Below are 25,387 nucleotides of genomic sequence, written 5' to 3' on the forward strand. Positions count from 1 at the left end.
GCGGTGGCCGGGAGTGGCCACTGCACTCCAGTCTGGGCGACAGAGTGAGACTCCAACTCAAAAAAAAAAAAGGTAGGAACCAGCCAGGCTCTGTGGCTTAGTCTGTCATCCCAGTACTTTGGGAGCCCAAGGCGAGTGGATTGCCTGAGCCTGCGGGTTCAAGACCAATCCAGGCAATATGGCAAGACCTCGTCTCTACAATAAAATAAAATAAAATTAGCCGGCCGTGGTAGCATGCACCTGTAGTTCCAGCTACTTGGAAGGCTGAGGTAGAAGGATGCTGGAACCCAGCAGGTCGAAGCTGGAGTGGCCGTGAGTGTGCCACTGTACAGCCAGGGCAACAGAGTGAGACTCCGACCCAAAGAAAAAAAAAATAAAAAGGTAGGAACCATTCTCTTGCATGTTGTTGTGTCCCCAGTGTTTTCTTTCCTGGTGATTGATATTTAGTAAACATTCAGTGGACAGTGAATGTCAGTTAATTTGCAATAGGTGTTCAGAGGAGATTGCCTCTTTTAATGGTGAGAAGGGCATGATCCATGGATATTGGAAAATGAGATGGTACAGCTATTCAAGGTGCTGTGGTTCTGAATTCTGACCTTGTTACCCCGAGAAAGTCAAAACGTCTTTGGGCCTCAGTCTCCTCATTTCTGAAGAGAGAGATTTCTGTTTGATGGTCTATAAGGCCCCTTTTAGCCCTGCTATTCTGATTCAGCTGTTACTATTACAAAACGAAAGTAAGGTATAAATTGCAAAGCTCATCATTTTGCATTTTATATTCTGCAAAAATAAAGCTCAGATTACATGTTGGAAAAAGAAAAAAGAAGGAAATTTTTGAGTGAGAAAAATAATAATTTTTTTTCTAAATTATATAGCAGAAGACAAAAACATTAATGTGACTTTTCTTAAGGGGACAATAAAGGAACAAAATTGTTTTCTGCTTTCATTGATAGATATGTTGGCAGTTTTTACTGCCAGAAATCCAGGAACGTTTCTTCTGTATGAAAGATTTCTTCTACAAAAAAAGAAGACAGGATTCTTTTTTTTTTTGAGTTGGAGTCTCCCTCCATTGCCCAGTGCAGTGGCATGCTCACGGCCACCCCACCATCAACCTGCTGGGGCTCCGCAATCTTTCCGCCTCAGCCTTCCAAGTAGCCGAAACTACAGGCACGCACTACCACGCCCCGCTAATTTTTGTTTTATTGTAGAGCCAAGGTCTTGCCAAGTTGCCTGGGCTGGTTTCGAACTCTCAGGCTCAGGCAAACCATTCGCCTCAGCCTCCCAAAGTGCTGGGATTACAGGCTGAGCCACCAAGCCCAGCCTAGAAAACAGAATTCTTAAGACACAGTAAATAGAATATCGGTTACCAGAGGTGGGAAAGGTGGTGAGCAAGTGGGGGGTGAAGAGTGGTTGGTTAATAGGTAAAAACAGATAGAAGGAATAAGATCTGATGCCCAATAGGGTAGCTATAATAAACAGGAATATCTAGAAGAAGATTTGGAATGTTCCTAACACGAAGACATGATAAATGTTTGAGGTGATGGATATCCTAGTCACCCAGATGTGATCATTACAGAGTATATGCTTGCATCAAAATGTCACATGGTACCTCATAAATATGTACAATTACTATGTATCCATAAAAATTTTAAATAAATTTTAGAAAGCAGAACCTCTAAAGAGTAATATGTGTTTTTTTCCTTTGGTAGGAAAATAGGAAGAAAAGAGCAGAAGGGAAGTTGGATGATCTAGTAAACAAGTGACTTATATCCTAGGATTATATTTTATTTACATATTTCAATCACAGCATCATATCATTGTAAACTAAATGCAGAAGCAAAGATGAGAATTCTGCTAATTCTTTTAAGCCAGACATTAGAAAGATTTGCATAAATGAAAAATCGTGCCATTCTCACTGCATTTTTTTTTTTGGTTTGGGAAGTATACATTTAACTCTATTTCCATGGGTTTCATATTCATGGATTCAACCAATTGTAAATCAAAAATATTTGGGGAAAAAACAATTTTAGAATATTGTATAACACTTATCTGTATAACATTTACACTATATTGGGTTGTATTATAAGTAACCTAGAGATGATTTAAAGTATATTGGAGGATTGCATAAGTTATGTGCAACTACTGTATCATTTTATGTAAGGGACTTTGAGGATCCTTGGATTTTGCTATCCTCAGAGTGATGGAACCAATCCCCTGAAGATACTGAGGAACTATTGTTGTTATTTTTACTAAAAATTGTTACTAATGATATGTAGTGGATTTTTTGGTTTTTTTAAGAGACAAGGTCTCTCTGTGTTTCCCAGGCTGATGTTGAACTCCTGGGCTAAAGCAATCCTCCTGCCTTGGCCTTCCAAAGTTCTAGGATTACAGGTGTGAGCCAATGCACCAGGCCTATTTTTTAATAAATTATTACATTTTAAATTTTTCTTAATCTTTTTAATATGGTAAATATTGATAGATGTGATCTGACATTTTTAATTTTTTTATGTTTTAATTTTTATTTTTTAAGTCAGGGTCTCTGTCACACAGACTGGAGTGTAGCGGCACAATTACAGCTCACTGCCGCCTCAACCTCTTGGGCTCAAGCGATCCTGCCATATCAACTTCTTGAGGAGCTGGGACTACAGGCACACACTACCACCCTCAGCTCATTTTTTGACTTTTTGTAGGGGTGAGGTCTCGCTATGTTGCCTATGCTGGTCTTGAACTCCTGGGCTTAAGCAGTCCTCCCCTCTTGACCACTGAAAGTGCTAGAGTTACAGGCATAAACCACTGTACCCCCTATATTTGAACTTTATTGGAGACAGGGTCTCACTCTCTGACCAGGCTGGAGTGCAGTGGTGCAGTCACAGCTCACTGCAGTTTAAAATTTGTGTGCTCAAGCCATCCTCCTGTCTCAGCCTCCCGAGTATCTGGAACAGCAGATGTACGACACCTTGCCTGGCTAACTTAAAAAAAAATTTTTTGTGGAGATAGGGGTGCCTCGCCATGTTGCCCAGGCTGGTCTTGAACTCCTGGCTTCATGTGGTCCACCCGCCTTGGCCTCCCAAAGTGTAGGGATTACAGGCCTGATCCAAATATTGAAAGCTCTTTGGGGTCTTCAATAATTTCTAAGATTGTGAGGCGGCTCCTGGGACTAAAAAGCGTGTGGCCTGCTGTTCTCAGGTCATTTAGGGCGGAATTGAAGTTTGCACTCCTGTGAATTTGCTACTGTTTTCTTCTCTATCGAGCAAACAGAAGAGCTTTCCTTTCCTGGCGATCACCTCGTCCTTCGTCTTCTTGGTCTCCTTGCTTCATTCTTTTTCTCTCTACGTGATAGTGCTGAAGGTTTAGACAGTTTTGTGTAGTTTAATTATTTGGGAAGCATGCCATTCATGTAAACAAATGGTACAGTATGCATTTTCTGTTCCTTTTATACATAATGTTGGTAAATTAAACCTTTGCCAGATGCCAGCTTTTCCATCACTCGGTTGTGATTTGCTGACAAATCACAACCGAGTGATGGAAAAGCTGGCATCTGGCAAAGGTTTAATTAGACATAAAGTCATCCCTAGTAGGTAATTAATTAAGTTACTTCATTTTCTTGCTACCGTGTCCTCATTTACTACCAGGAACACTGAAGCAGGACTAGAGGTGTAGACATTCTTTATGATAGGTCTGATGAATGTGTGTGGGGGGGGGGTTTGGTGTTGGTATGTTTTTGTGTGTCAGAGTCTCACTCTGTCTCCCCCACTGGAGTGCAGTGGCACACTCATGACCACCCCAGCGTCAACCTGCTGGGCTCAGGTGATAGCCGGAAGTACAGGCGTGCGCTGCCACACCTGGCTAAATTTTTCATTTATTGTAGAGACGAGGTCTCACCAAGTTGCCCAGGCTGGTCTCGAACCCCTGGGCTCAGGCAATCCACTGACCTCGGCCTCCCAAAGTTCTGAGATTACAGGCTTGAGCCACTGCGCCTGGCCTTTTTTTGTGTGTGTGTTCTTATTTCACAGGAATATTTATTTTGAAGGGCTGTTTTTTGTGATGTCAAAGAGTATTTTTTAAGTTTTTTCAATATTTAGCATCCATGGCCTCTCTGCTGACCTCCTAAAGGTCTGACCCACATAGCATTTTTTTATTTGTCTAAACTTTGATCCATATTTAGAATTATTTACAAGTTCCAGTCTTGTTACTATAAAAGTTCTTTGTATTATGTCTTAAGTTTTAAAACTCACATAATTTTTTTTTAATTTCACTTGTTTACATGATTTCTTTGCTTTGGCTTTCAGATCAATCACAGATAGACAACTCTCTGAAGTATATGTTAAATGGCGGAAACACTCCCAACTTCTCAAGGACAGTGATTTTAGTTTTCAGGAGCCTATCATGGCCCTACGCACAGTTATTTTGGAGATTCTGTTGGAAAAGGAAATGGAAAACTCCCACAAAGAATGTTTTAAGGACATTATCACCAAGCACCTTGTAGAACTCTCTGTATTGGCCCGAACTTTCAAGAACACTGAGGTAAATAGGATTTAAAACTGTCATCTCACCCCTTGACCTTTCCTTATATTATTCAGAAAGCAGAAAGCATAAGTGAAAAATAAATGTCATTGAGAGTTAGAGATTACTATTTATATATTGTAAGAATTGTTGTTTAAGATTTCCTGTTTTGAAATTAGACCTAAGTTTAAGCGTTGGACAAAAACTTAACTTTTCTCAGACTCAATTTCCTAGTTATAAAAGGAGAAGATACCAAACTTACTGTATTGATAACAACTCAATAATTTTATATATTTGTGTGCATACACACAGGCACACATGCACGTACATATATATAGAGAGAAAAAAGAGACAGATGTGAGGTAAGAGGGACAGAGAGTTGTTCCTAACAAATAATACTGTCTGAATAATATAAGGAAAGGTCAGACCTCAATTAATAGCAGTTGTTGCTTTCACTATTATTATTAGTGGTGGTAATAGTAGTAATAGTAAAAGCATTTGTTCCCAATACATCATTTTCATTTCAGCTCCCTGAAAGGGCAATATTTCAAATTAAACAGTATGATTCAGCAAGTTATGGAGTCTCTGAGTGGCAGCTGGAGGAAGCGCAAGTATTCTGGGCAAAAAAGGAGCAGAGTCTTGCCCTGAATATTCTCAAGCAAATGATCAAGAAGCTGGAGGCCGGCTGCACAGAGGTTTATTTCTTTTATTGGCTGAATTAGTGTTTTACTGTTATTTAAAAACTAAACTATGCTTTAAAATATTTAATTTTATTAAAGCCTTGAAATTATTGATTTATTGACAAGCTCCTATAAAAAACGAGTTGTGAAAATTAACAGTTTACAAACTGTTTTTCCTGATTGCAACAATTCTATCAGTCCATCATGTGGTAGAGTCATTTACTATATCTCAATCTTAAGCCTTTTAATTTCTGATAGATTTCAAGAAAGCCATGTGGGAAATGAACATGAGATAGCTACTGTAAGTTTGAAATGGCAAGTGAAGAAATGGCAAGTGAAGAAACCCTAACCCTAAAAGTGAATGGGAGACAAAAGTAGAAAAAAATGCAAGCTGGGACAGTTAGGTTGTCTTTCTAAATGTCTTGAAAACATCTTATATAACATATATATATGTATATATATCTTTTGAAAGCAGGACTTATTGAGAGGACAAAAAAGCTCCCACAGTGGGAGGTGACCCACAGGGATTGCCCTCATTTAATATTTTATCTCACATTGCCTATTAGTTGTTGCAAGCTGGTGTTGCCACTTCAGCTATATCCCCAGCATATATTGGATAAAGTTAGAGGCATTTGTAGGAATCATGAAGTGTTCAAAGGTTTATCTGCAGTGGTGCTCTCCAGACATATACCTGCTTGGTGAATAACAACTTACTATACCTTTGGATGTTGGACACTTGTATGTCATCCTTTATTATTAGAGAAATTATCATTATATCAAAGCACTGGGTGCCAGAAAGGTATTTTAAATAATGCTTAACAGTATGAGTTCTGAGTATAGACAGTCTGGAGTTACCTACCCTTTTTGTACCTCAGTTTTCTAATCTGCAAATTGGGAGTAGTAATAATACTCATTTCATAGGACTCTTGTGAGGATGAAATGTGTTAATATACATAAAGCCATTAGGAAGTGACTAGCACATGTAAGTACTCAATAAATGTGAGTTGCTCCAATAATGGTAATAATAATAATATGCAGGTTGATTATTTCATAAACTTACACACTTGGGATTATTAAAATACTTGTATTGTGAAAGCAGATGAGGAATAACATTTTTAACATAATTTTTTTATCCCCTACATAAAGTACAGTTTTGTACAGTCATGGTAATGGATTATATTTTAAGATTTTGTTTTTCTTACAGAATGATCCCAGCCTAAAATTTATATATGCAGAATGTCTGAGGGTTTGTGGCAACTGGTTAGCAGAAACTTGCTTAGAAAATCCTGCAGTCATCATGCAGACCTATCTGGAAAAGGTAAGATTTGGGGCAGCCCTTAAGATAGTTGTTTAGCATGACTACATGTGATCTTTTCATAGACACCAAATGAATTTCAAAAGCAAATAAAAGTATGATTTTCTTTTTCCACATGTTATTACTGTTGCTGCTCTGTATAATCTCTATGTCAGAATGAAAGTGTTAAAAAAGAAGGTGCATATTTTGAAAATAAGCCCAATTATGTCTTCTTCCTCCTCGCTACCTCCACTACCAGTTGCTCTTTCAACAAGTTGTTTCTAATAATTCCTCCATCCGTTAATCTACAAAAATAGCTTATTAAGGAAGATGCAAGTCATCCCTTGCTACTCATTGGTAGCCCAGCCACCCACAAGCAAAGGCTGAGACTCGAGGACTCCAGCCTTGTGTGACCTTCCTGTTTCTCCCTCTTATTCCTTTAATTTTAGAAGTTGTTACTTCACTAAATTAGTGTAAAATGAAAAATGTGATGTGATTTCTTTAAATTTTACAGAGTTCTTTACAAATATTAGTTCTTTGGATCATTTCTATGCTGCCAAAGTTGTTTTGAAAGTCATGAAAATAGGGCATCCCCTTGGGTCTCCTCCAGCTTTGGCAACTTTTCTGTCCTCTCAATAAATCCTGCTTTCTCAAAAAAAAAAAAAAGTAATGAAAATACTATACTTCATATAATTTAGCTTTTGCATGTATGTAAGTTAAACTGTAGTGTGGGTATTACCTTAATCTGTGTGAGTCTTTAGATGTATTTAGTATTTGTAAGTATAATTTAAGTGGATTATGTTTTCTTGAAGGCTGTGAAAGTTGCTGGAAATTATGATGGAGAAGGCAGTGGTGAGCTAAGAAATGGAAAAATGAAGGCATTTCTGTCATTAGCCCGTTTCTCAGATACTCAGTACCAGAGAATTGAAAACTATATGAAATCATCAGAATTTGAAAACAAACAAGCTCTCCTGAAAAGGGCCAAAGAGGAAGTGGGTCTTCTTAGGGAGCATAAAATTCAGACCAACAGGTAACTGTCTACAAGTGACAATTTTATGTTCACCAGTTAGCTGGGTTAGTGTTTGTGTAGTAGAAAGTGTGACTTGATCTTTTTATCTGACACTTTGAACACTAAAGCTTGGCTGACTTACATATAGATTGTCTTGTCCCTACTGTGGTTAATTATAACTTAAATTAGTATATAAGACATCGACATATGTTATACTAATACTACTGTTCTTCCTGGAATTCACACTCTGGTTCTAAGCTCATTGTGGAGTATATAGAAGTTAGCTATTTTGTCTTATTTTCTGGTACGTTAGTTGATGTCACAGTGGAAAAGGAGACTGGTGTTGATTAAATGCTGTAGAGTTACCTATCTTGATGTAATTGAATCCCTTCATTTAAGCCTGCCTTGAGTCTGTATATTTTAAGAAAGAATTAAGTCAACCAGTTATTTGAGTAGAGTCCATTTTTGTCCTTAGTTGGCTAGGAAGGCTTTGAATTGCACAATTAAGACAAAAATAAGTTTGTTCCCTTTATAAGCCTTAGAAATTTGCTTTTTCTCCTGGGATAACACTTGAGTTTTCATTGTATATCATGTAAGATTTTGTAGTTCTATAAAATTTTATGGCTTTTTTGCTTTACTTTAATTGTCCAATGCAAGGTACACAGTAAAGGTCCAGCGAGAGCTGGAGCTGGATGAATGTGCACTCCATGCTCTGAAAGAAGATCGTAAGCGCTTCTTGTGTAAAGCAGTTGAAAATTATATCAACTGCTTATTAAGTGGAGAAGAGCATGATATGTGGGGATTCCGACTTTGCTCCCTTTGGCTTGAAAATTCCGGAGTTTCTGAAGTCAATGGCATGATGGAGGCAAGTCTCTCAACCCCAAACCCTAACCTGTGCCTGGAAACAGGCATGAGCCCCTCCTCGTGAGGGATTTTGTCTACCTCTGGATCCCCAGCACTTGGTTCTCTGCACTTGATTAGCTCTAAGTGATGCGGGTTTGTGTGGAGGTGAGAGAAGTGAGCCCTGGCCTGTGCCTTTGCAGTTATCACAGGAGAATACCCGGAATGGGACATTTGATTGGAAGACTTGAAAGCAATTAAGGACGATGTGATCATGGGCAGAATTTTTCCCTCTGCTGTATAACTCTAGGATTTTTACAATGAATTACAAATGGGAAAAAATAGTTTTATAAAATGTCAAGACAGCAGTATTTCTTAGGTTTTTATGTTAACATCAACATTTTAATGATGACAACTAATATTAAAGTTAGGTTGATAAGACATTCATTGTCAGTCAGTTTGAAGCTTAAAGATAAAATGGCTCCCCTGGATGAAAAAAATGATAAGACTAATGAAAGAAACAATGACTCTCTGCTTTAGTGTACACCAAATCCTATTACTTCTGGTATATAGGGGAAAATCATTATTCCATTTTGTCATATGATTTCTCAGGAGTCATGATCACAAACGCACTCAGATCCACATTTGTACTCCTTGAATTCACTAGAATATAAAGCAGTACCAAGTATTCCAGTTCTGAATACAATTTAGGACTAAATATTTTGACTTGCCATTGAATCAATCTAAAATATCCATAGGAAGACTTTCAGATAGGTTAAGTGGCAAAGAAAAACAATGTAGCTAGTGAAGTTTTTTTTAACAGCCACTATGTTGTGCTTTTAGAGGAACATTATCTTAGAATAGTGTGTTTGCTTAGATGTGAATACTTTAAATGCATTGTTTCTTAATTTTGTATTTTTTTTAATGGTAGAGAGATGGAATGAAGATTCCATCATATAAATTTTTGCCTCTTATGTACCAACTGGCTGCTAGAATGGGGACCAAGATGATGGGAGGCCTAGAATTTCATGAAGTCCTCAATAATGTAAGTAAACCCGAAAATCAAACTAGTCGTTACTTTTCTTGTATATTGTTATATACTGTACAAAGTATATACTACTGTTCTCTCTGGAAATAGAAATGCAAGCCTTTGTATTTTGCCTCTTCTTACGTAAATTTCTCTGCCTTAGTCCTCGTGGCACTTGCCTCTTTCTTCCTCATGTGGACACACACACACTCTACCCACCGCAGTGTCTGAATAACAACTCACATTTTAGTGTTAAGCAAAGTGAAAAATGTTGTGGGTTTTCTTTTTTTGTTGTTGGTTATTTGCATAAATCTAATAGTTCTTAATTTTCTTACAGCTCATCTGTAGAATTTCAATAGATCACCCCCATCATACTTTGTTTATTATATTGGCCTTAGCAAATGCAAGCCGAGATGAATTATTGACCGAACCAGAAGCAGCAACAAGGAGCGGAATAACTAAAAATGTACTTAAACAAAGATCTCAGCTTGATGAGGTATTTGAGTTAAACATACATACCTTTCTGAATTGTAATTTTCATTCCTTTCCAGAATATTTCTTTTGCTTTCTTTCTTTCTTTTTTTTTTTGAGTCACAGTCTCACTCTGTCACCCAGGCTGGAGTGCAGTGGCACGCTTATGGCCACCACAGCCTCGACCTGCGGGACTCAGGTGATCCTTCCGCCTCAGCCTTCTGAGTAGCTAGAACTACAGGTGCGTGCCATCACACCCAGCTAATTTTTTTGACTTATTGTAGAGAGGAGGTCTCACCATGTTGCCCAGACTGGTCTTGAACCGATGGGCTCAGGCAGTCTTCTCGCCTCCACCTCCCAAAGTGCTGGAATTACAAGCACGAGCCACTTTACCTGGCTGTTTCTTTTAAAAATTCTTTGTTATACTGCCACCTAAAATTGGTTCAAAATTCCTGAATCTCAAAGCATAAGAGATACCACCAGTAGTATTTTACTTTTTTTTTTCCTTCTTAGCAATAGGCAAAGGAAAAAAAATAGGTTTTTGAAAGGCACCTACTTAAGTTATTGACTCTTTTTTTTTTTTTTTTTTTTTTGTGGAGACAGGTCTTGCTATGTTTCCGGGGCTGGTCTTGTACTCCTGGCCTCAAGCAGTCCCCCCCATCTCAACCTCACAAAGTGCTAGGATTACAAGCACTTACATGCCCAGCCTGTCATTGACTCTTGAGAGTATTGTACCTTTGAGGTGTTTCACTCAAAATGACTGTTTTGTTTGTATCTGAGGGACTATAGTCATTCCATTGTCGAGATTTGTGCATGCATTCTGTTTTTCACTGCTTTTGTAACTCCGAGATATTAAAGTGTTGAATAGTTTCTTGTATGTTTTTCATTTGTTTTTGTTTTTTTAATAGGATCGGACAGAGGCTGCAAACAAAATAATATGTACTATCAGAAGGGGGAGACCTCAGATGGTCAGAAGTGTTGAGGCACTTTGTGATGCTTATATTATATTAGCAAACTTAGATGCCAGCCAGTGGAAGACTCAGCAAAGTATGTGTTTGAAAGAATGAGTGCTCCTTTGTTTCTCCGCTATTCTCTGTAGGGATGTAGTAATTACAAAGCCTCATGAGTAACTGTTTAAAATCACAGCCATTGCTGTAATTACAAATACAAAGGTCCTGGTGGTTAAAATTCACATGTGATCCAAAAACTTAATTTTTGTCTATAGCTTCAGCATCCCTTGGTCACTTTTTCACTATATAAAGTTTTGGCAGAACTGATAATAGGTGACTAGACTAAATTAATTATTTGATGTCTTAATCTTCTGGTGCACGTACTTCTTGCAGGGAATTGCATAGAGGCAAGTCTGTTAAGGTAACTGAAAACTGAGTTTTTAGGATTCAAAGGTGTTGTTTTTTTTTAATGATAGTGGTTACTCACTATATCCCGGGATTTAAAACAAAAAGCCCTTACCATTTCTTCCATACATGCTAGATGTCATTATTTAATCACTCTTCGTGCTGTCAGTTCAAGTAATCATAAACTGCTGTGATCTCTGTTTTTGTGACTAGCCTCTAAGTGTCATTTGCTTCTAAGGATCTCCCCATACTTTAATAATGGTATTTTTTTCTGTTCAGAATCATATTTTCAAGTTTAAATTCTTACTACTTTAAATGAGACTTAACACAGTGTTTCTCTAAGCAAACAAAGAATATTGTCATGTCTTTTAGTCACATTTAGTGGTAATGTGACAGGAGTGTGTTATCTATGTGCTATACATACTGGCATGTAATTAAGACGTTCAGTCTGGTGCTTCAGGTGGAATCCGGTCTGATTACCACTGTCAGGTGCCTGCCACTAGATTTGCAAGCCACATTAACGGTTGTTCAGCCTGAGCCTTAGCCTGAGCTGTGTTGTGGGCAAAGCCCTGGTCTTCATTTCTAAATCACGGCCCAGATGAGCCACAGGCTGGGACATCTGCCGAATATTCCTGCTTGACCTTCCGTGCTGTTCCTCAGTTTGCAATTGTCACTGAAGTCTTCATTTTATATGCAGAAGACATAAATATTCCAGCACACCAGCCGATCGTTAAACTGAAGAATTTAGAAGATGTTGTTGTCCCTACTATGGAAATTAAGGTAATTTACCATTAACTCTTTTGATTTTTTAATTAAACTACATTCTTGTTAGATTGAACCATTTGAAATAGTCTTTTTATGTAGGTCAAAATTGGTTAAATATTGACAGTTTCGTGTATTAGATTCCCTTTGCCCAGGCCCTGAAATACCCAAAAACTTCTGCTTCCTTTTCCTTTGCCTTCTGTTTTACACCTCCAGTCTTTCTCATGAAGGTCTATAGATCTTACCGTCACTGGCCAGGAGAGTTTTCATGTGCGTACACCAAGATTAATTTGTAATTTGGCAAGAAAGTTCCCAATCTTTATATATTGATTTTTAAAAATTCTATATGCAGTAGAATGTATTGACTGTGATGTATCATTAAGTAACACAGTATGTATTGTAATATTGATTGAATATACATGATGCAATTAGTTCTGTTCTATTAATCTTTTACTGCTAGAAGTAATAGAAGTAATCCCATGTGGGCAGAGATATATGAAATAATAAGGGTATTGTTTAGAAAATGGTCACTTTAAGTACATTGTATGTATCTGTTTTGAGTTTGCAGTTTAGTGCTTAGTATCTAGTTACTTGATTTGAAATGTAGTGACATCATGTGGATTAACTGATATCTTTCCAGCTGTATCAAGCAAATTATTTAGCTGAGTATTTTCTGAAAACTCTAGATTTAGCAGCTATAACCTAGAGAACTCCTCTCCACTCTTTTCCAAAATTTGCCTTATGTTTTCGTGAGAAATTTTGTTATTTCTCAGACGACTTAACTTATAAAAGTGACTCTTTGATTAAACAGAAAGTTGTAGTTTCAGTTCGTAACCAACAGCACATTGTCATACATTTCTCTGTGTAACATTAAAATTGTTAGGTATGATTTATTTTTCATTGACTGCAGATAGTGTAGCAGACCTGTTTTCATATTTATATTTTGTATTAGGTGGATCCCACAGGAGAGTATGGAAATCTGGTGACAATACAGTCATTTAAGGCAAAATTTCGTTTAGCAGGAGGTATAAATTTACCAAAAATAATAGATTGTGTAGGCTCTGATGGCAAGGAAAGGAGGCAGCTTGTTAAGGTGAGACTTCCTTCTCTGGCTTATTCTTTAGAGTTAATGACTAAAAAGTTCAGTTGCTATTTTATGTCTGTTTTATTTGAGTCTTTATCTTTATTCTGAATAACATCAAATAAGGAAGACTCAGACTACAAATGCATTCTTTTCTAGAACCAGAATGCTTTTCTCCTTTTGTGTGTCTCTAAAAGACCACTATTATTATACAGTTGATTCAAGTAAAAGAATACTGTTAACATGTACAGATGTGATAAGGTTAACAATAAGCTTGTTTCTTGTAAAAAAAAAAAAAAAATTTGGTGCTTGTTGCTTATTTCCTTGAATAGCCCAAGGTGAAGTGCTTTGCCTCAGTATGCCACTCAGGAGCTCTTTGGGCCCTGCTGGGGAGTGATGGGGAGAATACATGCAGCTTCACTCAGCTGTTGCAGTGTATCTTGACTGAAAGAGTTCCAGTTACTCTAATTACAAAGTATCTAGGGGAGACTTCATTGTTTTAATCAGTATAGCTTACTCTAAAGGAAAGAATGGCAGTAGCTTTTAATACTTAAGACATTGTTAAGAGCCCAGATGCTCTGACTGATTTCTGAGTGCCCTCTGCTGTCCTCAGTTGACTGTGTGTTTTCATGATAAAGTGAACTGTGCTTATTCATGCTTGATTACCCTGAAGGGCCGTGATGACCTGAGACAAGATGCTGTCATGCAGCAGGTTTTTCAGATGTGTAATACGTTACTGCAGAGAAACACTGAAACTAGGAAGAGGAAATTGACCATCTGCACATATAAGGTAACGAGTTTGTACTTCTGCTGCTTCACCAAGAACATAGATATGATGCTGTTGTTTGGACCAGGACGTAACCGAAAGCAAGCTCAGCCGTTTGCTGCCAAAGCCAAACTTGAGAGATGAGAGATGGTGAAAGGAACATGACTTTGTTCCAAAAGCCGGCAGTTGGGGAAATGGCTAGGCAGTATATCAGGTTTAAAAAGGGAAACTGGGTATGGGAGCATGTGGCAGCGACAGTGGGTCTGGCATATGCAGCTTGTTCCCATGACTGTCTTGAGTTATTGCCTTACCTGGTGTGCGGGCTGGCACTGTCTCGGAGTTGTAGTTTCGCCACAGCCATCACCAGGTCAACACCAGGTGGGGAGAATCCCACTGCCATCCAGTTTGCTTTAAGACGTGAGCCCCCAAACTTCTTAGCAAGCACATAATTAGATAAAAGAACACAATGCAGGGTCGTGACTCATGGCAAAGGGAAAGAAGAAACCTCTCCAGCATGTTTCAAGGCTACACTTGAGGAGGGAAGAAAAAAAACCTAAACTACATTTTGAAATGAGGCGCTCAGTTACAAGGGGTCAGCAGATGTTTTCTGTGAAAGACCAAATAGTTAACATTTATTTTCTTTTATAAAAGCATTCATCACTATTGATTGCAGATAGGTGTTTCTTATGAGTTAATTGAAGTATTTTTCCCTCTTCTTTCTACTCAGCAATATGTTATGGAGATTATTCTCATTTTTTAACAGCTGCAGTGGGTGCATGTACATAGTTTATTATATAAGTCCTTATCAGTGGGCTTTTGGGTTGTTTTCAGTCTTTTGTTATTGCAAACTGTGCTGCATTGTAATGAGCAACCTTGAACATATGCATTTTATACATGAGCAGGTAAATCTGTGGGATGAATTTTCAAAAGTTGGATTGATGAGTTAGAGATACATGCACTTGTAATTTGGTAGATATCGCCAAATTACCCTAAGTTGGAGTATACCCATTGACATTTCCTCCAGCAGTTTGCCTGAGAAGCCAATCCTCAGTCATCTGCTAATCATTTCTGGCTCTTATATTGATTATTCATTTAGCCTGTCTGTGTTTTATGAAACAACAATAAATCCTCATTTTTGAAGGGCCTGTTATTTTTCATAGGTTTGTCCTTTCAGGATTTGTTCCTGTATCTTCTTTTTTTTAACTTTCTTCTTCCATCACTGTTGTAACAGGGATTATATGAGCTACTGCTTTTTCATTTATAGTTTTTCATAATGAACATTTTTATTATAAAAATAATGGCTAAATTAAAAGCCGGCTAGGTAGAGGAGTAGAGGAAAAGAAATTCAATCTACCTTTCAAAATTCTGATTGAGCAGGCAATTATAATAAAAAGCAGAACTTAGTTTTGAGCTTCTTGACTGCTTTCAAAAGGAGAAATATAAAGCTCATTGGTTTGGAAACGCGCAAACTGTTCATTAGGAAAAGCACATTTTTTTCTTAGCCTTCAAGCTTGTGAGAAATCTGTGGAACTTTGTGGGACATTAACTAATATAGGAGATGCTTTCCATTAGCAGTTAAAAAAAACCAGTCCTGAGTGAATGCAAAAAGCAAAAGTTAAATGTAAGCTCTTTAAAAGCTATTCTCTTGTGGAGGGACTTTGATGTGGTTTAGGTCAGTGGAACTTCAGCAGATATCATAATCACTTGGAACGTTTGTTAGAACACAGATTGCTGAAACTGTGTTCTCAGACTGCCCAGTTCATTAGATCTGGGGTGTTTATAATGTCATGATTTTAATAAATAATTTTCTTAGTAAAATTGCTCATTTTATCCTTAGGAATACATTTCCTCTTGGTGAGGCTAGTAAGACAGCAAAGCAACAGTACACGTAATTTCACTACTTAATATATACCAAAATTGGGGCAATTATCCAAAGTGAAATTCTCAAATATAATTAATGTTAGAAGGAGAAGGAAGGCAGAGTTAATTCCTCTGCTAAATGAAACAAACTAAGTGTGGATCGATGATGGATGATGATGGATGGAATAAACAGGAATGGTCTTCTGGAGCCTCGTGGGGACTGAGAGACGGGCAGGCTCTCCGAAGTCTAAGCAGCAGGCTATGAAGTCATGTTCTTGGGGCTCGAGTTGATTTCTGGTATCTTTCCTCCGAGGAGCTTTGTTTTCTATGGACAGAGAAGTATTAATACAACTTGAAAAAAATGCTTTGCCCTGAATCTCATAGTAGAATGATCATGAGATGCTCTTTAATGACCTTCCATAATGAAAAGGTACTTAATGTGTAACTCCAGGTGGTCCCCCTTTCTCAGCGAAGTGGTGTTCTTGAATGGTGCACAGGAACTGTTCCTATTGGCGAATTTCTTATTAACAATCAAGATGGTGCTCATAAAAGATACAGGCCAAAGGATTTCTCTGCCTTTCAATGCCAAAAGAAAATGATGGTGAGTGGCACTCAGAATTAAAAGTTACTACGGGCAACCCCCTCAGGTCCCTTCCCACTGTGGGAGCTTTTCTGTCCTCTCAATAAATCCTGCTTTCTCAAAAAAAAAAAAAAAAAAGTTATGACAAGATTAATTAATGCTTATTAAAGCTGGCAGCTATTAGGTATTATAGAATACAGGAAACTTTAATTTTATGAGATAATTGTCAAGATACTAAAAGAAAGTAAGCTCACCAGAATTAAAGTGTACCTAAGTAAAAAAAAGTAAAGTTTTTAGACTACTTAAGGTGTTAACCCTTGTCAGATGAGAAATTTAAACCTTATGCAGTGTGTGTTAATTTGTTTCAAATTTGAGGTAAGCTAGTTGTTAAGAAAATAAGCAAAACACGAATGCTGGGCATGGTGGCACAGGCCTATAATCTCGGCTACTTGAGAGGCTAAAGTGGAAGGATCACTTGAGCCCAGGATTTAGAGACCAGCTTGGGCAACAGAATGAGATCCTATCTCTTAAAAAAAAAAGCTAATGAAACCAAAAAATAAAAACAGATTACAAAGTAATTTTTACTTGAAACGGATATGGAAAACCTCTGAGACATTTGCCAGGTCATTGGCCATCCGGTCTGATATTCATTCACTGAATCAGCAACATTTACTGGATGTCTCTTATCTCCCAGATACTATGCTAAGACTTCACAAATATTGTGACTAATTATCATCATCCTTATCCCCATTTTAAAATGAGAAGTTCAGATAACTTAACTTGCCCAAGGTCAGCAAGCTAATAAATAGAGCAAGGATTTGAACCTTGCCTAATGTCTACTTTTCAGTTTATTATGCTTTCTGTTGCATGTGTGATAAGCGCTGTGGGCGTTGTGATGAAAGTCTATAAAGGGCATACAGAGAACAATGTTGGTATGGAGGAGGAGCTAGTTCTATCTGGGGCAGGGAGGATGGAGAGAATTAGATTCAAAAAAGGCTTCACAGAAAAGGTGTTTGAGTCAGTTTTGTAAATGAATTGTTTTCCAGGCCAAAGAAGCATATAAGCAAAGGGAAGGAGGTGTGAGCAGACATAGACAGCACAGGCTTAGTGTTTGAGGAAGAGGAGACAGATGAGGTTGGAGCAATAGCTGTTGGTCAGAAAGTGGGGAGTTGCTTTATGGAATGCTGAGAAGTTTGCACGTCATCCTGCAGCCAATAGAGGATCCTTAAGAAGAATAGGAGTATTCAATGTGCATTTTAGAATGAAACTCTAGCAGCACCGTGGTTTTAATTTTTGAGGATGCAGACTGAAGGCATAAGATGGGGTCTGAAGTAAAACTAACAGTGGTAGGAGCAGAGAACTGGGATCGACCTGGAAAATATTAAAGAAGCAGAACTGATAGGATTTGATTGCTGATGAGAAGTGAGTTTGGGAAGAGTAGTCAGTGCCCCCCAGTTTTCTGGTTGGGGCAACTAGGTAGGTGGTAAGGCTGTTTACCGAACTGGAGAATAGAGAAGGTGACTGAAGTTTGCCAAAGAAGAAGAGGTATTTTGTTTGGATTTGCAAGTGATCCGAGTGGAGATACTGAGTGGGTAGTTGGAGAAGCACATCAAGCCGGAGCTTAATAAAGACATCTGGGCCAAAGATACAGATGTGGAAGTCATGGGCACATCAGTGGAGTTGAGCCTGTTCAGGTGGATGAGCTTTACTTCAGGCAAGTGTTACAAGAAAATGCTGAAGGCAGAGGGCTGAGACCTGGCGACTGTCCTCCCATTCTTTCTCCTTTTCTGTTTCCTGTTGCAGCCCCAGTGCTGTGATGGCCCCTGAGATTATCTGTAGGAACTTCAGGGTTTCTGTATTTTCTTCTGCCTGGATTACAGTATTACTCACATTAGAACTTAATTAAAACAAATAACAGTCACTATTGGTGTGCCTCCTTGCCCTGTGATTAATATGAAAGTCCTAAAGGGATTATCACTTGTAATTAATTGCTTCTCTAACCAGACTGTTAGCTTCTTGTGGGTTAAGTATCTTGTTCATCTTTTGATTGCACCTATATCTATCGTATTGTTCATATAGAAATGTAATGAGTATGAGTTGAATTAATTGAGCACAATATTGAAAAAATAATTTTATGTATGATCTATTTAAAGGAAGTTCAAAAGAGGTCGTTTGAAGAGAAATATGAAACCTTCCAGGATATTTGCCAACATTTTCAGCCAGTTTTCCGCTACTTCTGCATGGAAAAATTCTTGGACCCAGCTGTTTGGTTTGAGAAGCGATTGGCTTATACTCGCAGTGTGGCCACTTCTTCTATTGGTAATCTTCTTGTACATATTAGAAGATTCAGCTTTTTCCTGTCCTCTGAGTTGGCAGATAACCAAACCATCTTTATTATTAGATCATGGTGTTTCTTGTTCACCCTGATAGTTAGCTTCTAGCCATAGCTTTTTATAGCTTTTGCAGAAGAGAATTCTCCTACTTTAAGGTAGAGAAGTAAGACTAGTTTTTCTTCTTTTTCATTTTATAGTGAATATGGCTTTTTCTTTCCTCTCAATATATTATTTTAAGAGACTTTCCTTGGAAGATAATAAAACCTATGATAACTCCATTTGATTTGTGTCCTTTAAATTTTGCTGTTCTTTTGCACAGAACCTCTGAAATGCAATGATCTTATCACCCAATGATTGGTTCTAATAGAATTTCAGAGTAGAAATTGTTATATGTATCTCAATATTTAGCATACAACATATATTTTGACTTTGTTTCTTAATTGTAAGAGATTGGAATAGATAGGGCAGTTAAAATCCTGTACTGTGAAAACTAATAGGAACATCAATGATCATCTAATCTATTGCTTTTTTTCTTAACTAAAGACAGCTCCCTCATCACTTATGTATTATACCCTAGGAAGGCAGGATATGCATGTTTTGAAAAAGTTCCCAGGTAATTGTGAAACTTTCTTCTGCATTGAGAATCACTAATCTGATCTGATTCAACTAATTTAGTTTATAACAAAAAGTAGTTAATGACAAAGTGAGCCAGGCACCCAGGCATCCTAATTCCCTACCCAGAGTTTGCTCAGGCTAAAAGAATTGTAAGGCATGTCATCTTTCCTAAAAACAGAAATGTAGTTATTCCTGGATATATGCCTGGCGAAATGAATTAATGATTAAATTGTGTTTAAATATAATTCGTCAAGCAGAAGAAAGTTCCACTGAAGAATGAAGAATGTACTCATAGACTTCTCATTTTATAAGTGCCGTCAATGGAAACTTTGACCCAGGTAAATAGTGGGTCTGATCACAGTCACTTTTAAAGTACTAGTGTTTTGATGTGTGCCTGTTAGTAAAGAGAAAATATTTTTTAGCAAACCATCTTGAGTTGGTGAGCTGCAGTGTGCATGGAAGTAGCTGGCAAGAAGTGACGTAAATTCACAATGGCCAGGCATGTTCATAATTTAAGTAGGCTGAAAAGCCCACACTACTTTCAGGTTCTACAGAGTCTTTGGTTTTAGTTGAAATTATGGGGAAATGTGTGTTAGAAGCGGATGAAATCAGTGATTTCAGATTTTTTTTTCCAGTTGGTTACATACTTGGACTTGGTGATAGGCATGTACAGAATATCTTGATAAATGAGCAGTCAGCAGAACTTGTCCACATTGATTTAGGTAAGTAATAAAAGCTGAGTATCTTTATTCTGTTAAATAAATTTTTAGTTATCAAGGATGGGGTTTGCCCACCAAGATACTACAAATATGAGGGAGACAGACTCATAATGAAGATTTAGACTAAACTTATAGAAACCAGGAGACTGGGTTTGAGGGACATTTTTGTAGTAAACTGCATCAGTGATATTAGGTGTGGAAACAGTATCTTTATTTAACTCCAGGGTAACTGAAGCTTCTAGCTAAGGAATAGATCAGATTTTATAAAGAATGAGAAAGTGATAAGTTAGTTTGCATGTTATTTTGAAGTAGTAGTGAGATTTCCAGGTGGAATAGACAGTTTAATATGTAAGAAAGAAAACAGTTTGAATGTAATAGTAGAGATCTAGAATCTTCACCAGACAGATTTCAGCTGAAGTCATTGTGTTGGAGGATATGCTGACCTTGTCCATCACCCTCAATAAAGATATCTAAGGCAGAAATCGTAAGGAATGCTAACACTGAAGGGGCTGAGTCAAAAAAAATTGAGATATAATCAAGTCATGGAAACCGGGAAGCAGGGATACCTAGAAGGCAAAGGAGGAAGAAATACTATGTAAGAAGTAGAACCCAGCAGGACCTGCTATAGAAAGGTTAGCTGGACAAATGCTGAAAACAGGCCTTTGAACTTAACAGTCAGCCTTAGAGGCCTAACAAGCACCCTTAGGATAGAATGGAGGAAGCCGATGGTAAAAAGTCAGTGACTGAATGGAAGGTAAGGATGTGTAGACTAAGAATGTGGAATTGTTCTACAAGAAGTTGAGAAATGAAGGGAGGGATGGGAGAGAAATTTGCTAAAGACGTGAGAGGCACCTTTAATTCTCCTTTTTTAAGATGGGAAAAGCGTGAGCATGTTAGATATTGAAGATACAAGAGAGAAACACAAGATAACTGAAATAGCCAGGGAAATCATAAGTACAAGGGGGGACCCCCCCAAAAAAGAAATGATCTTTTGGAGGGCAGGCCCCTTGCAGTACACTAGGAATTTGGATCAAATGGTGAAGCAAAGTTTTTATCCGGAAGTTATGAGAAGGTTGCATCACAATTTGTGGAAGGAACATCCTGGGTTGTGGCAAACCAGTGACTGGTTCTTGCATCATGAAAACACACCTGCCTGTACCATACTGAGCGTTCAGCGGTTTTTGACCAAAAGTGACGTGACCCCCATGCCTCACCCTCCCTATTCACCCATCTTTCCCCAAGCAACTTTTTTTTTGTTTTCCTGATGAAAAAATTTCTCAGAGGGAAATGCTTTGCCAATTTGGAAGGAATGAAACAAAAACCGGCAGAAACACTAAAAGGCATCGTAATGGAGGAGTTCAAAAAAAGTTTTGAGCAGTGGGAAAAGTGTCTCAATAGCTGTATTGCATCAGATGGAGAGTACTTTGAAGATGACTGAAGTTTAAGCATGAAGAATGAATATAATATTTTTTATAAATAAGTTCTGGTTTTTGGGGGCCCCCCTTGTATCTGAAGGTCTGATAGCACTGACGTTATATTGGAAGTGTGTTAGCTTTTCTGCTGAGAGAGAAGCAAAGATGGTGCTAACAGGAAATTCTTAAGCTACAGGGAAAATAATTCAAAGGAAATTATATTTGCTGAAACATATGCTCATTTGCTTAGAGTTGGAGGGATGATAATTGACCTTAAAAGAACCATGAAATTCTGAGAGTTACCATGGAAATGAGACCAAGACCTGACTGGAAAGGGATAAATTTAAAAAGATATGACGGCCGGGCTCGGTGGCTCAGCCTGTAATCCCAGCGCTTTGGGAGGCCGAGGTGAGTGGATCGCGGGTTTGAGAACCACCCAGGCAACTGGCGAGACCTCATCTCTACAACAAATCAAAAAAATTAGCCGGGCATGGTAGCGCGCGCCTGTAGTTCCGGCTACTTGGAAGGCTGAGGCCAAAGGATCGCCAGAGCCCAGCAGGTCAAGGCTGCGGTGGCCGGGCAACAGAGTGAGACTCCAACTCAAAAACAACAGCAAAAAAAGACTTGCCAAGCAGTTTAGAGGACGCTTTCTTAAGACGACAATCCTAAATTTGTAGTGGAGCCAGGAATATCATCATATGATTTTCCAGCAGTCCTCAACATCCTTGGAGTTTAAGTTGTAGTTTAAAATGGTAGATGTGGAGTGGAGGGGCGAGGGAACGAGGAGATCTGAAGGCCTGATGAGAGTAATCAGCCTTAGAGTCTGTACCCCAAGGTTAAGTAGGAAGCAAGAGGGACTAATAGAGAAATTTCTGTTAAGTTCAAGACTGTCTAAAAAGAATAAGGGGACAGAAGGAGAAGAGGTTTGGGTTAGAATGTAGAACTTAAGATGTGGAAGAATGTGCAGTCTTGGGAGGTAAGTTCTAGACCGTCACCCATGTAAGTGGTTAACAAACCTGAAATCCTGCCCCTGTCTAGCAGTACTAAGGTGGAGACTCCCAAGTGTAGCAGAAGCAGAAGTTTAAGTGAGATCCAGAATCTCGTAATACCTAAAAAGTCCAGTTTTCAACTGAAAATCATTGGTCATATCAGGAGCCAAGAAAATCTCAACTTTAATGAAAAATAACAATAGGCATCAGCACAAGATAACACAGATGCCAGAATTATCTTACTAAGATTTTAAAGCAGCCATCCTAAAAATGCTTTAAGGAACAATTACAAATAGGCTTGAAACAAATGAAGATATAGTAGTAAGTCTAAGCATGGAAATAATTAGTCCCAGCATAGAAATAGATATAAAGGAGAACCGAATTTTGAAACAGAAAGATATAGGAAAAAATATAGGAAATTATATTTGCTATTCTGTTTTCTATAAAAAACAGAAAGCGTGCTCATTTGCTAAGAACTGGAAGAATGGTAGCCAGATGGAAGTTGAAATAAATATTTCAGCTGCAAAATTAGGAGACAGACAAAATAACAGAGAACATAAAGACAGAACAGTAGAAATTGCCAAACTGGACAATAAAGAAAAAAAGTTATGAGGAAATCTTAAGCATCTAGGGCCAGACAGAGAGTTTAGACTTGATAACAAAATAACAATCCTTAAGAACTCTCTTTTGTTGTTGTTAGTGACAAGATCTCGCTATGCTGCCTAGGCTGGTCTCGAACTCCTGGGCTCACGTGATCCTTTTGCCTTGGGATTGCAGGTGTGAGCCACCACGCCCAGCCAAGAACTCTCAAAACAACAGGAAAAAAAAAAAATCCAGTTATAAAATAGGTAAAAGACATGAATAGACATTTCACCAAAGAAGATGTTCAGATAGCAAATAAGCAGACAAAAAGATGTTCACCTGTGCTACAAATGTGTATAGTAGCGTTATACAAATGGTTAAAAACTGGAAACAGCCCAGATGTCCTTCAGTGGACAAATAGTTTAATAAGCCATGTTACATCTGTACCATGGAATACTACTTAGCAATAAGAAGAAACAAGACTATTGATTTACAAAAGGTTACAGACTGTATGATGATTTCATTTCTATTCATATAACATACTTGAAGTGAAAGAATTACAAAAACGGAGAACAGACAAGTGATTGCTAGAAAATGTTGAGTAGAGGGCTGAGCGTTAGGCGATAGGAAGAGAGGTGCGGTGGGTGGTGGGCGGTGGGAGGGAGGGAAGTGGGGTGGGTGCTTGGCTAAGGGGCGGTAGCTGGGGGGCGACAGACTTCGGGAGGGAGGCAAGGCACGGTGGGCAGTGGACTGTGCGGGGAGGGAGGCGGGGTAGGTGACAGACTGCGAGGGAGGGAGGTGTGGCTGTGGTCCTTGCGGAGTGGTACACGATGACTGCCTCAGTGTCAGTATCCGGGCTGTGTGTTGTGCTATAGTTTCATAAGATGTTACCATTGGAAAATGAGTAAGAAGTATATGGGATGATCTTTCTGAAGTGTATCTTACAATTGCGTGTGAATATATGATTATCTCATAATTAAAAGTTTCATCAACGTTTTTAAAACGTATACTTGTATATCTCTTCTACATTTTAAAGTCTACCAGTCCCTTCATTTTTAAAGACCTTTGATCTAGATTTAGCTAATTACATTAGGAAGCTTTTTGGGGCTTTGAGCTGGACCTCACAGACCGTGATGAAGATGAGGAAGGCAGGCAAAGCAGAAGCTAACTAAACTGCTGTGTTCTAGTATTAATGGAATGTACGTGACTGTTGCTTACTGTCTTTGCAGAAAGTTCACATGTCAGTGAGGAAGAAAGTAAGTTAGCCATCAGACCACTTAACTGTGCTGTCTTTTTCATGGCAGGTGTTGCTTTTGAACAGGGTAAGATCCTTCCTACCCCTGAAACAGTTCCCTTTAGACTCACCAGAGATATTGTGGATGGCATGGGCATTACTGGAGTTGAGGGTGTCTTCAGAAGGTGAGTTACAGAAGGCAAGGAAGGACAGACACTTTTTGGTGTCAGGATTAAATGGGCCGGGCATGGTGTTGCACCTGTAGGTGCAGCCACTTGGGAGGCTAAGGTGGGATCGCTTTGAGACCAGGAGTTCAAGTCCAGCCTGGATAGCATAGCAAGACCTCATCTCCAAAAATGTACATATATAATGGATTTATATAGATAACAGAATTCAGCACTAGAGTTGTATCCCAGTGCTTTGCCAATACTGAGGGAAAGACCTCAGGTAAAAGCAATCATAGCTTTCCCTTCTTTCCGGGAGCCCAACACGATGTGACATACATACTGTCCTTCCTGACCTCTTGGATGCATCCCTGGTATTTGCTTTTAGCACCTCTGTCCTGGCTAACTAATGATCAGAACTGTTATTGGGTGCTCCATGGGGGGACACAGAAGAGACTACATTGTCGTCTGAAAGGAGCTTACATTGTAGAACAATTTCCTGCTAAAAAAAGCTTTGTAGTTCCATGGAGTTTTCCCAGCATAGGTCTCTATACTCAGCTGTTGTTGAGGCAGATTCCAGTCAAAGTAAACTAAAGTTATGCTACAATAAGCAAAGACTGAAATAAATCTTTTATAGTAGTAATATTGTAAATGCTAAGCTTATGAAATATTCACATGTAAATCCGTATTCATTCCAAACATCTATCGAAAGCCCACTCTGCCAATTATTCTGCTCTTTGCGATGTAATTTTGGAAATGAGTAACAAGAATAGGTTCAACATACTACACTTGAGTATGTCGAAGATACATTAAAAACAAAATTCGTATTTGTGATGTGTTTTATTCTGTAGATGCTGTGAGAAAACCATGGAAGTTATGAGAAACTCTCAGGAGACTCTGTTAACGATTGTAGAGGTAAAGTATATTATCAGGAAACCTTTATTCTCTCCCAGGTAGACTGTGTATTGGTCAGGAAGTCACTGATGTGAAGAGCACGGCTTCTGTGTGATATGGTGGGATGAGGCTGAGTGGCGGGGGGGTGCTGCACACAAAGCCCTTTCACACTCACAAAATAAATTGGCTTAGAAATTCCTCCATTCCGCAGGTTTCTTGG

At 38.4% G+C, this 25,387-nt stretch overlaps 1 protein-coding gene across 2 annotated transcripts in view; it reads left to right on the forward strand.

The window, feature by feature from the left end:
* Window positions 1-25,387, forward strand: part of ATM (ATM serine/threonine kinase) — a 112,841-nt gene that overhangs the window by 82,258 nt on the left and 5,196 nt on the right. For both annotated transcript variants that reach the window (XM_008055297.2, XM_021711019.1), the window contains 16 exons: window positions 4,287-4,521; window positions 5,028-5,195; window positions 6,385-6,498; window positions 7,287-7,504; window positions 8,141-8,348; window positions 9,255-9,368; window positions 9,688-9,846; window positions 10,730-10,868; window positions 11,874-11,956; window positions 12,891-13,031; window positions 13,693-13,809; window positions 16,097-16,246; window positions 18,379-18,544; window positions 19,809-19,895; window positions 24,180-24,294; window positions 25,125-25,188. In XM_008055297.2, the coding sequence (XP_008053488.1) occupies window positions 4,287-4,521; window positions 5,028-5,195; window positions 6,385-6,498; window positions 7,287-7,504; window positions 8,141-8,348; window positions 9,255-9,368; window positions 9,688-9,846; window positions 10,730-10,868; window positions 11,874-11,956; window positions 12,891-13,031; window positions 13,693-13,809; window positions 16,097-16,246; window positions 18,379-18,544; window positions 19,809-19,895; window positions 24,180-24,294; window positions 25,125-25,188 (2,278 nt within the window). The remainder of the gene's footprint in view (window positions 1-4,286; window positions 4,522-5,027; window positions 5,196-6,384; window positions 6,499-7,286; window positions 7,505-8,140; window positions 8,349-9,254; window positions 9,369-9,687; window positions 9,847-10,729; window positions 10,869-11,873; window positions 11,957-12,890; window positions 13,032-13,692; window positions 13,810-16,096; window positions 16,247-18,378; window positions 18,545-19,808; window positions 19,896-24,179; window positions 24,295-25,124; window positions 25,189-25,387) is intronic.

Source organism: Carlito syrichta, unplaced genomic scaffold (assembly GCF_000164805.1).
Source record: "Carlito syrichta isolate Samal-C Ts95f unplaced genomic scaffold, Tarsius_syrichta-2.0.1 Scaffold301816, whole genome shotgun sequence".
In the NCBI taxonomy this organism is placed as follows: Eukaryota; Metazoa; Chordata; class Mammalia; order Primates; family Tarsiidae; genus Carlito; species Carlito syrichta.